Source organism: Leucoraja erinacea, chromosome 3, assembly GCF_028641065.1.
Source record: "Leucoraja erinacea ecotype New England chromosome 3, Leri_hhj_1, whole genome shotgun sequence".
In the NCBI taxonomy this organism is placed as follows: Eukaryota; Metazoa; Chordata; class Chondrichthyes; order Rajiformes; family Rajidae; genus Leucoraja; species Leucoraja erinaceus.
This window is the reverse complement of record NC_073379.1, coordinates 43903097-43916145: the sequence shown is the minus strand read 5'-3', so window position 1 is coordinate 43916145 and position 13049 is coordinate 43903097. Positions and strand designations below refer to the sequence as shown.

Genomic DNA, 13049 nt, shown 5'->3' with positions numbered 1-13049 from the left:
GGGTGAGTGCGCAGAATCTTTTACCCAGAATAAGGGAATCAAGAATCGGATGCTTAGGGTGAGCTCCCAGAGGAGGTCATTGAGCCTGGTACTTTAACAATATTTATAAGACATAAGTACTTACATGATACAAAAGGTTTATGGTGATGTGGGCCTAATGCCCTTGGTGCGATTAGTTTAGATGGAACATCTTGTTCGGCATGGGCAAGTTGGGCTGATGAGGTCCTGACATATGCTGCGTGACTCTATGACTAACCAGTAGTTGCTTCATTAGTACCTGTAAATGGCAGCAACAATATAATATATACCCTGCATAATTAACAGGTCAATCCAGTTAAGAGATTGGCTGAAATAGCCCGGTTAATTTCGGTGAGAAATTCAAATTGCAATGTTTCTTCTGTTTAATATCAATTTTAAGCTTTGAATTTTATCCAATAGTACTTCAATCAGTCAAGGCCACATTTGAAACTCTGTTGAAACTGGATCATTTATCAGCTCAGAATTGAACAAAGAGACAGAACACCGATAGTTGTAGCATAGCTCATTTTTATTTTTAAATTGTTTTTTTTTCTTTATTTGCATAGGAAACATATCCACTTCCAGTAATTGACTGCAGTATGAGCAGCTGCTAGCAGTATAGGCTGGATATAACAGTTACAATCACATAAGTCAAGCTGAATTTACACCAGTTTAAAACTTGTGAAGGTTTAGACTCTATAATGGGCAGACTGAAGAGTTCTCAGTGGCTTAAACCATCCTGAACTCCGGGACTCAAACACGCTGAACAAGAGTACTATACTACCCATGGCCAATTCAATTATCTTTTTCTTTTGTTTCTTTTGGCAACTATAGCAATACGTACGGGACTAAAACATCACAAGTTTCAAAATGGAACAACCCTGGTGCGTGGCTAGCAAGCACTTACTGACTACTTGTTACCTACTACTGTACTAAACGTAGCATCATGTATCTATGGAAACACACAGTCCTACAAAAGTTGTTCTCAAGAGAAAGATCTCAAAAGGTTCTTACAAGTGGGCTCCCTTCCCTTCCTCTCAGAATTCCCATCTGCAGATTGACTGGGAACCACACTCGCAATGAAAAGAATATCTGTACAATGCGCAGTGTCAAGACTTAAATGGTATTTGGGCTGCTACACACATCAATGCAATATATATATGTGTAACCACCTTTGTGAATATGGAGCAGGTAAACAAGCTCTTGGAAGCTGACAGCTAGGCAGGATTTACCCTTACATTCTGCAAGTTGGATCATTTTGCAGAAAACAAGTTGTCTGAATGAATTGATTTACAACTGAACTCAACAGAGACTGCAAGATTAAACAGGCACTGCTTGTTTGACATTTTTGGTAAACGTATGCTGGTATTTTTTTATTCAAATCCTCGTTTTGCATTAACATAATTCAATATAATATCCCAAGGTCTCCATATATGGAACATACAACGCTGTAGTGACCAGGGTTATAACAAAGTTCCTTCAGTTGATAATACACATCAGTCCCTGCAGCACAGTTTTGATAATAAAAATGCATCATGCTATTTCTTTAGAAACACAACAGTTCTGTGATGAAAGTGGTTTCAGTGTCAGTGGACCTGACTGCTGCCTCTTAAACACAAAGACTTTGCAGCCTCTTTCATTTGTGAGAAATGTCTAGCTTTGTTGCAGCAGATAGGACAGATCCTACAGCATTGAACTTTTCAGTCCAGCCAGGCAGCACAAGGGAAGTAATTTAATTCTGCCATGTTCTGACTAGTCATCCCTATAGCTTTAGGAAGAAGAAGGGATGCTAAGATCTGCTGTTTAGCTGACTACCTTAGAAGAGAGAATATTAGAGTCAGGGTGTGGTCTATCTAACTATCTATTATGCATGTTCTAATTATACATGCACTTATTGAAACTATTCCTCAGAAGGTCCCACCCAATAGTACAGTATATCTAACAAGATCGGTCATAACTATCCATATGAGTTTAAAACTTCTCAAAACCACATACCTATCACAAAACAATGCTTTCTTTAACATCTACATTTGATTCTTATCATTTCAAGAAGGATAACCTTACTTCAAAAGCACTGCCCTACTTTAGTTACATAGAACGCCTCAGTATTAGCAGTAGATCATCAATGTGCAAGTTTAATTTAGGAACTGCTGATGTACACATAACAAGTAAATAATAAATCAAAACTCAAACTAGTGCTAAAGGTGCTGGAAATCTGAAACAAATGAAACAGTAAATGCTGAAACATTCAGATAATCATTAGAACTCTGGCAAAGGACTGGTTTTGGTATAATCATTTCCCAGACTACCAGATAAGATTCATCTCCAGTACAGATATATATCTTCTCCAGAAATCTGGGAAAGGTTTATCCCCAAAGTGTCGCCATCTTTCCTTCTCCATGTACACTGCCTGATTTGCTAAAAGTGTCAGCAATGTTAATTTTAATTAGAAGTAAATAATATCATGGGCTGAAAGAAAAATGCTGTGGCCAGCTTACACTGCCAAATGTAATTAGCCAATAATTTATAATGGGGGGTTATTGCTGGGGGGTTTTTCATCTGGAATCTTAATCCAGTCCATTTCCATTAAATCGGCAGAAGGATCTTTGCAATAGTTCATAACCAGGAAAAAAAAATAATATTAAGACTGTAATGAAAAGAAGGTCAAATGGCTCAAAACTCATGGATGATTGGATTGAAAACACTGATTTTATCAGAGTGGTTAGGCAATTTTTGAGTGCGGTGACAGAGTCACCACTGATACTGAGACCATTTTTTACAAATTTAAACATACAGTAAATTCTTAAAATACAGATATTTCCAGAGACTCAAACCTAGAGAAAGTTTTTTCAAAACTTTTTTTTTCTATTAAATACATCCTGTAAGAAAAAAAGCTGCAACAAAAAGGTGAAAATTGACCATTTCCAACATGTCCCCTTTAACTACTAACAAAGTGGCAAAAGCACTGTGGGATGGAAACAGTACAATAAGTTGCTGCTATGGCATATGCGCCAAACCCACCACCCACCCTCCCCCAACACTGCCCGCGAGAGGGAACTGGTGCAAATGCTATTTTGCAGGTCTGAACAAAGCAACATCAGTGGTCCAGACCTACCTTTATTCAGTTAAAAACCACTGACATTGGCTGTCCTGCTGCATATTCCTGTAAAGTCTGATCAGCTGCCACCTGCATGCTTGGGAAGAATAAAATTCAAAACAAAAGAAAATGAAAACAAAATGCTCAAGAGCAATTTTCTGCTTGAAAGGTATGTGGAGAATTAGTTTTAAAAGTGCAAATATGAAAGAGTTAATCAGCACCCTTTCTTAATCCATTTCCTTACTTGTTTTCCTTCTGAACTTGCATGTGCTACACATTAAAGATAAGCAGGAATAAATGTTGCTATCAAATTGGAAGAAGTTCCACAAAGCATGCAGCTGGTTATTATCAGCAGCAGACTTTAACAGGAAAAGTTAAACCTTGTCTGGTATCTATCTTGGGACCTAACTGCCAGCAACATTGCATTGTCCTTTCAAAAACAGAATACTGTACACTGTATATGGGATATCTTTCTATCATCTTTGTATGGTGCCAGTGCAATGCAGTGGTGTGCAACAAAAACAAAATCCTTACCAGTGCCGTAGCCAAGAGGCCCCAGGAAGACTCCCTGAGTACTCCAGTGTGGTTTCAACACTGTACAAGATCAATCAGGAATTCTCCCTGGGTTCATTCATTGGGTGGGTTGCCAGTACTGGATTTGTTGTCAAACCCCTTGTGCACTTTCTCTCTAATCATAAATACCAACATTTAAACTCACACAAACTTTTACTGTAGGCCATACACACTAATAAAAAGACAGTATTCCTTCCAACATTATGAAATGCTTCTGCAAACCAACCTTTTCAACACTAAATACAACAAAATAACCTTCATAAAATATAACTTTTCTCCATTTAAAACTGGATTAAAAATTAGGAACCTACACTTTTTAAGTATAGGATTACACAAGTTCAGCATATGGACAGTCTTTTTTGTAATATATAAATTAGGCAACTGGAGAGTTTTAACTCAAGTCCAGCTTCCAGACAGGATTTTTTTTTTCTCTTAAAAATGGTATAATAAACTGGTCTTTCAAAAGCCAGTGTAATTATTTCTTCCCCCAATTAACTCATTTAAAAAATGTTAGCATTACAAAAACGGGTAATTACTTTAAAATGTTCTTAACAAAACTATACAGTGTACAAATTACAGTCTGCAAGGCAGGTGGTTCATTTTCAAGACCCCTCTTTGTTTCCCCTCACATTACACAACCATAACAAATCTACTAACACTTATTCACTGAGATGCCATGCTTTGAATCATACTCCCACAGCTATTGCTATAGATATTTGTTTTTGCCAGATTTTTTTTCAATACAAGTCTCCTTTGCTATTATTTTTTCCCCAATCTATTGCGCCTTAACGTTTACAGCACGCTGGGGAAATGGCCAAGGCTGCAAAGCACTTGAAGCAAAAGGCAGAAACAGTGCACATGGAACGGGGTGACTTTAGTTTGTCAGAATTGGCATCCTGGCGAAGGAGGAGAGCAGACTTGACTTGAGTTACAAAGCCCTCTGATCCCTTAAGGTTGACTTTCAAACTCCTCCCTTTCATTAACCCCCTCTTCTTATGAAGATAAACGGAACAGGAAGGTTATTCGGGCATAGAATTTTGGCAACACGTGGTAACAATGCGATAATCAGGTACAGTGGAAATGATTGGGGAATTCCCCTGTGAATCAAGTCTCGACTTCTTACTGCTGTAGGTGACTGAGACTGATTTTAGGCACATAATTTATAGAAAACTATCCTCCACTCACTGCAATTTCCTGGAGAAATAACCCTGCTTTTATAAGGAAATGTTGCTGTAATTTCCCTTTCCACTACTCTTGAAATTGATTTTGTTTTCTGAGTAAATTGACTTTGTTACTTTAAGAACAAATCAGTTGCCCTGTCGTTCTGCCCAATCTCCAACACATAGTTTGATGTAGAGTCAATAATTGCTCAGAATCAGAGAATATTAAAAAAAAATTAACCTGGGTTCTCAAGTTTCCTCAGAACACTCAGGTTTTGTTATTGCATTTAAGCAATATATAGACTTGCATCTAATAATCTTCCACTTATGATCAATCGAGTTAATTAAAATCAAATTGGTCAAAAATTATATTTGAAATTGAATTGAGATTACATGTTGATTTGATATTTTTGCTAATGTAAAAAAAAAAGGTTTAATTTGTTTTAAAGTATATTTGAAACTAAATTGAGTTTACATGTTGAATTGAGATTATAGCTAAACGAAAAAAAATGGTTTTATGCCAAATTGATACTGAACAATTCGGATTTGATGTCATTAATAAAATATACGATAAAATAAATCGCTTTGGGAAGCCAAAATGTTAAGTGCTATGAGAATGGAAAAGATTCATTTTGTTTTAATTGAGCAGAACATTAGAGAAATGAAAGGAAGATCATTTCTCCTCTAAATCACTGCTACAACTAGTTGCTAGCTGAATAGAGTAAGTCACCTCTAAAGCAAAGAGGAAAACCAGCTTTGTTGAGTCATCAACGTTGGACATTGAATGGAAGATTTAAGACCTGCAGCTCTGCTTCTTGAATTAAAGGCCAGCAGAGTGATAGATCTCTGCCAAAGTCAATTTTTTCACAAGAGAAAATCCCGGCTCTTAATTAATATTGAAGCTCAAGTCAAGCCTGTCTCCAGTGAAAAAGACAACATTTTTTTCTAATATATATTTTTTTTAATTCAATGAGTTCATCTTGCACCCCAGGTGGAAAGTCAATAGAAGGACCAAGTTGAAAGCTTGTCACAGCAGACAGAACAGTTACTTTGCAGCCTTCGTCTGGCAAATGGCATTTTGCTTCACAGCCGTGCTGTAGAATTCTCTTTTAGAAAAATTTCCCCCTCCCCTAAGCATCCTCCCCTAACCATCTTTTAAGGACCTATCATACTGCATAGAAAGCAGCACCAACTTTGGTCAATTAAAATGGAAAAAAAGCTAACATCACCTAATCTGCATACTAATGTGATAATCAATATAGCTAAAAGCTTTACCTATATAGACAAAACTTGGTATTGCATAATTCTTATGTTCAAAAATTCCCAAACAAGTAATTGATAGATGAAAAACATGAAAGATTAATAGAAAAAACTTGCCAAAAATACTGAAAAATATTACTGGCTGATTAAAAATTTTAAGCACCAACTATACACAGCCATGATATGCTTTATAAATGAGATAACAAAGTCAAAGTATTTGATTATTGACAATTAGTGATGTCACACTGTCCTCTGGAGTACAAAATAATTTTTTTTCATACAAATGGTAAATTTCATAGGATGAGCTATAATATATGCAGCAAACGTGTGCAGTGATGTCACTGTTTTATCTTAAAGGCAAGGCACGTAATGTGGACTATATAACTTCGTGCAAATCAAGGATAGGTCTATTAGAGTTATAGAGAAACGGAAGAGGCAAAATTGACTTGCCATGCACACTGGTGTCCTGCCACTAGCACTATCAGGCAGATAGCAAGGCTAAAGAAAAGCACCATGCAATACTCAGCACCCTGTGATTAAAAATAGCGTTTACACTGTAGAGTGCGGAAAATCTTAGCGGCTGCATCCCTGTTGCCATTGTAAACTGCGGTGCTCTTCACCAATACCTCCATGAGACACCAATTCACCTTGGCGCCCGTGTCTTCGGAAACTGCTAATGCCATGCTTTTTTTTCCTGACACACCTGATACATATATATTACATTTTTTTTTAATTCCACAGAGGTATTGGATTACTAGGAATCAAGTGCAGAATTTTCAATTCCATTCAATTGCTTTCCTAAGCAAGCTAGTCACAGCAGGATGTGTCCATATTTCATTATTTTCTTTCCTTAATTAATGCACATTCGAAGGGGACGTTAAGAACGGTTCAGAATTATTTAAAGGTTATATTGCATCCCCTCTTTAGAGTCCTAGGGCATAAGGACTTACATTAATCCCCTTAATCAGATATGTTAAATTGCACTTGCCTCTTAAGTGTTCTTTAAAATAATTACTGACATTTTGGGGGCAACATAAATATATCAGTGAGCTTCATTCTTGTGTTCAGATACTTGTAAAGCATCTGAAAATTTGAGGGACAGTTACTGCTTCAAACTACACTATGGTGCTTTTCCAAATGCAGACTTGCATCAAAATTTGTTCTGTTCAGATCTGTATACTAAGCATTAACAGTGAAAGGAAAAAATGGTTCAGTGACCAGAAACAGCTTGGGGAGCCAATCATCAAAATTCATTAAAACTGCATCCAAGTCTTATTTTTGTTTGTTTTGTTTTCTGCAGTAGCATAGTGTGCATAGACTAATTGTGTGCTTTGTGGGCTTTTTGTCCCCTCAGACAACGATTTTGTAGAAAACACAAAATTACATGTACATTCCTCATCCAGCCTTCACCTCACAAATTCAAATCTCATCAACCAGGAGGACTGGGCTGTAGTTTAACTACACTTGGACTGAGTGAAAAATTAAAGATACCTGAACCCCACTAATTGCCTATACATGCAAACTCGTAAACATCTAAAAGCTAATAAGTGTATAATGTTTATCAGATCTGAAAATTAAACAATTGTCCCCTAGTGGATTCCATTGTTCAATAAAGGCTGGTTGTTTAGACATAATCTGTCACCTAACCATCAAATACTAAAATCACCCTCTTGGTATCACAGATGAAATACCATTTATGCAGATTTTAAGCTTGCAAGAAATTGGTGATCGTGAGTCTGTGTTTCTGAAGACTTTGCTTTACAATCCGGAGATGTGGTTTGATCTTCCGTGTCCTCAGTTTGTTGTTTCTGCTTGGAGGAAGGGTTCACTGATGAAGTTTAAACTGTAATTCTGAACATTCGTTGGCAGGATGGTCGCCCCATTTGACACTTGGAATGGGACCAAGCTAGCCCAAGTACCAGGACTGCAGAGAAAAGAAAACAGAAGTAAATAAATATAACTTGATTCAGGACTGTAGATCTAAGAATTATCACTTGATTTTGCGAAGTCACGTTAAAAACTCAACTGATAAACCAAATGTTACGGCACAATGAAAAAAAATACCAATGTCAGCAATGACAGTTTGAGGCTACACAAATCTCTGATAATCTGGCATGGAGTTGTTTGCAAATCCTGACGATTTGGCATATGACTTTCTCATTTATCCAGAGTGTAACTCGGAGGTCCACATTGCCAGGGGGAAAGGGCTGTGGGTCAGAGGGGTCTAGGGTAGGGACTAGACTGTGGGCGGAGGTGCGGCAAGAGCAGGCGTTGGGGTCTAGAACATCAGAGGTCAAGAGCGTGAGTAAGATAGAGGTGAGGACCATAATGTTTGTACAGTTTCTGTTCCCTTAAACCCATTGGAGTCAATGGAAAATCAATTATACTACTATTGAACATATAAAAAAGAATGAAATAGCAGTGTGTTCGTATATTTACACGAGTAACATCCAATAGTCCAGAGAATTTCCAATTAGAAACATTTGTTAGTCTGGCACTACCAAAGTCCTGGGGGTGTTGGATTATCGGAGTTTTATTGTAGTCTAATTACAATGTCATTTCAATAGACCTCAGTTCTGATGAACGGTTGTTGCTGTGACATACTAACTCTAATTCTCCCTCTGCAGATGCTGCCTGACTGTAAAACATTCCCAGCATTTTCTGCCATTAAATCTGTAAGAATAGCTTTCCAAAGGAAGTGACAAACTTCTATAATGAGACATAAGAAACAACTGACATCATGTGGCACCTACCTTGCAGGGTTTATAAAAATAAATTACTGGTACCAATTTTGAGATTCTTATATCCTGGAATCATGAATGGTTTGCAACAAAGTATCATTTGTCCATTATAACTGTGTCAGGCGTTTGAACTCAGAACACAAATCTTAGCACTAAACTCACTGTCTTGCTCTCCTTCAATAATACTGTATCATTTGTTACTTAAATATATCTCCAAGTCCTCTGTAAATAACATTGTGGTCCATAGCTTAGTTCCTTGTAACAAAGCATTCCCTTCATGCAAATTTCTCCTATCTCTCTTCACTTCCGCTAATGAGGATTTGAAATGAAACAACCCTCTTCACTGATTCCCGCCAGTGGCAATAATCATTTTCTACTGTCTCTATTATTTAAAACATATGTTTTCTGTATCTTTCTTTCTTCCACTACACATATACTCAGTTCATTAAATCCCGCCACATAACTGTCTTTTCCCCAGGGTGGAGGATTCTAAAACTAGAGGGCATGGGCTTATAGTAAGAGGTTCATTAGGGACCCTCACTTAGAGGGTAGTGTTATTTAGTATGAGCAACCAAAGGAAGCTGTAGAAGTGGTTACAATTACAACTTTTAAAACATATTTGGCCAGATCTATGGATTGGAAGGGTTTGGAATTCTATGGGCCAAATGCAGGCAAATGTAGCCCTGTATGCTATCTTGGTCGGCATGGACTAGGTGGGCTGAAGGATGTTTTACCTGCTGCATAGGTCTATGACTATGTGCTACTCACTATTGGAGGTTAGATCTGCACAGGTGTAACTATTCCAATCTTTTCAACACTGAGGAATGGTTGTGATGGAGAGAGGCAAGTTTAAAAAAATAATTACATTTATTGAAATGTATTTAATTGCTTCTGGTTTACTTTAATTATATTATTTTAATGGTATTTTTTAATTAAGTATGTCTTCAATATTTTTAAAAAAAAGCTATGTGACAAATATGACAGCAGGTTCAGGTGAGAACCCTGGCTTAATTGAATGACAAAGCATTTTATTATTCACTAATATTTTATATACTGTAAGAGGTCTTATTCTATCCTTTAATATTGTCTGCTGGGCATTTTTGAAATTGTTTTTTATTCCCACTAATTGACTTCTTCAACTTACAGTAACCCTCACAATTATTATTAACATTATTAGTTCGAACTTCATTATATCACTCCTTTTCAGCATCTTTAGTTTTCCGCAATTGCAGATTTTTTGCTGCATCTCTGTTTCAGTTTGGAGCAAGTTTTATTATACTATACAACATGCAAGATGTGCAATTTATTTTTTGATTAATTAAAAATGATTTGTAGCGTTCATACTACTCCTTAACTAACTAAATTTAGAGCGGAAGATATTCTCAGCATTACAAACAGAAACAGTAGACGGATCTTGACAGCATTTTTAACAGTCTCTGGATATTTCCAATTCAATGGAATATTTTTAAATCAATGGAGTGATGAAAATGCCGCAGGTACCCAGCAAGTCAGGCAGCGTCTATAAAGGAAGAAACAGTGTCAACATTTCAGTTCTTATGAAGTGTCATTGAGCTGAAATGTTGGCTGTTTTTCTATTCACAGTTGCTGCTTGCCCTGCTGATTATTTCCGGCTGTTTCTGTTTGTGATTCAAATTTCTAAAACCTTTAGTTTTGTTTTATTCAAATATTTTTTGAAGTCTAAGGGGCGTGTGTTTATTCTAGCAGAATAAGTTTTATGCATAGCCGAGATCAATAAGGAATTCAAAATCGATGCATTGGAAGGATATTCAGAATTAAGTTTTTATGTTTTAACAAATACACTGATTATTGAGATGATCAAAATATTCAATATTCATCCATCTGGAAGCTTTTTGTCATAGAGAATATCAGGAAAAATATGTTCCAGATGGAGTACAGTGGCATGGTCATCAGATTCCTAGACCAATAACCCAAGGTCTTGACTAATAGTTTGGAAAAATGGGTTCAAATCCCATTTAAAAACCTATTGTCTGTCATGGTGACATCAAACTTATTGGATTCCACTTCAGAAAGAACTGGTTCATTAATGTCTCTTGCAAGAGAACATTTGTTAAACTTATCTGATCTAGGTTTCAACCAGAACAATATCAATGTGGTTGACCTTCTGAAATGACCCAATAAGCCATTCAGTTCAAGGGCAATTATGGACAAGCAATAAATGCTGGCTTTGCCAGTAACATCAGCATTCCTGTGAAGGTATAAATAAATAGACACCTATAGACAATAGATAATAGATGCAGGAGTATGTCATTCAGCCCTCGAGCCAGCGGCGCCATTCAATGTGATCGTGGCTGATCATCCCCAATCAGTACCCCGTTCTGGCCTTCTCCCCTATCCCGACTCTGTTTATCTTTAAAAGCCCTATCTAGCTCTCTCTTGAATGTATGCAGAGAACTGGCCTCCATCGCCCTCTGAGGCAGAGAATTCCACAGACTCACAACCCTCTGTGAGAAAAAGTGTTTCCTTGTCTCTGTTCTAAATGGCTTACTCCTTATTCGTAAATTGTGGCCCCGGGTTTTGGACTCCCCCAACATCGGGAACATGTTTCCTGCCTCTAGCATGTCCAAACCCTTAATAATCTTATATGTTTCAATAAGATCCTCTCTCATCCTTCTAAACTCCAGAGTGTACAAGCCCAGCCACTCCAGTCTCTCAGCATATGACAGTCCCGCCATCCCAGGAATTAACCTTGTAAACCTACGCTGCACTCCCTCAATAGTAAGAATGTACTTCCTCAAATTAGGGGACCAAACTGTACACAATACTCCAGGTGTGGTCTCACTAGGGCTCTGTACAATAAGCTGTAAAACTCTTTAACCAAATATTAACGGTGTAATGGTAATGCATTTTTGGTTAATGAGTAACAAGACAAGAAACAGATGGAATAATAATTTACTTTAGGAGATGCTGGGGGTATATTTCATACTATAATGAAATTATTTCCAAAAATTGACAGCGGTGTATATCTATACTTAGTGGATGACCAAACTCTGGCCTGAAGCAGAGAGGTTCCTTGGAAAAGTGTCAAACATAGTTTACAAAGTGATTAGCTCTGTTAAACACCTAACTAGTTTTAAAATTTACTCAACCTTAACTTAAATGTTTAGAGAGTAACTCTTGAGACATGAGACATTTACGTTTCTGAATACTGTCAGAGTGCTCTTGGAGCGTGTTTATTCAACCAGACACCGTGTGCAGTCGTGCATAGGATATTTGAAGGTAAACATAGAAATTAGGTGCAGGAGTAGGCCATTCGGCCCTTCGAGCCTGCACCGCCATTCAATATGATCATGGCTGATCATCCAACTCAGTATCCCGTACCTGCCTTCTCTCCATACCCCCTGATCCCCTTAGCCACAAGGGCCACATCTAACTCCCTCTTAAATATAGCGAATGAACTGGCCTCAACTACCCTCTGTGGCAGAGAGTTCCAGAGATTCACCACTCTGTGTGAAAAAAGTTCTTCTCATCTCGGTTTTAAAGGATTTCCCCCTTATCCTTAAGCTGTGACCCCTTGTCCTGGACTTCCCTAACATCGGGAACAATCTTCCTGCATCTAGCCTGTCCAACCCCTTAAGAATTTTGTAAGTTTCTATACGATCCCCTCTCAATCTCCTAAATTCTAGAGAGTATAAACCAAGTCTATCCAGTCTTTCTTCATAAGACAGTCCTGACATCCCAGGAATCAGTCTGGTGAACCGTCTCTGCACTCCCTCTATGGCAATAATGTCCTTCCTCAGATTTGGAGACCAAAACTGTACGCAATACTCCAGGTGTGGTCTCACCAAGACCCTGCACAACTGCAGTAGAACCTCCCTGCTCCTATACTCAAATCCTTTTGCAATGAAAGCTAACATACCATTTGCTTTCTTTACTGCCTGCTGCACCTGCATGCCTACCTTCAATGACTGGTGTACCATGACACCCAGGTCTCGCTGCATCTCCCCCTTTCCCAATCGGCCACCATTTAGATAATAGTCTGCTTTCTAGGTACTAGGAGAACTTGTTATTCTGGCCAAATTGGAGAGGCCAGGCCACTAAAATCGAGTAAAGGTGTTAATCCTGGCTAAATTGGACCAGCTAGGAATTCAAAATGGGGTTAAGTTTCAAGGTTGCTGGGAGATTTGGTCAAATTGGAATTACTCTGCAAACCTTGTCAAT

At 37.8% G+C, this 13049-nt stretch overlaps 1 protein-coding gene across 12 annotated transcripts in view; it reads right to left on the bottom strand.

Annotated features, from left to right (window-relative positions):
• Window positions 1–529: 529 nt before the first annotated feature.
• Window positions 530–13049, bottom strand: part of LOC129695542 (nuclear factor 1 B-type-like) — a 291616-nt gene continuing 279096 nt past the window's right edge. For all 12 annotated transcript variants that reach the window (XM_055632563.1, XM_055632569.1, XM_055632560.1 and 9 more), the window contains one exon: window positions 530–8032. In XM_055632563.1, coding sequence (XP_055488538.1) covers window positions 7903–8032 — 130 coding nt within the window. In that variant the 3' untranslated portion in view covers window positions 530–7902. The remainder of the gene's footprint in view (window positions 8033–13049) is intronic.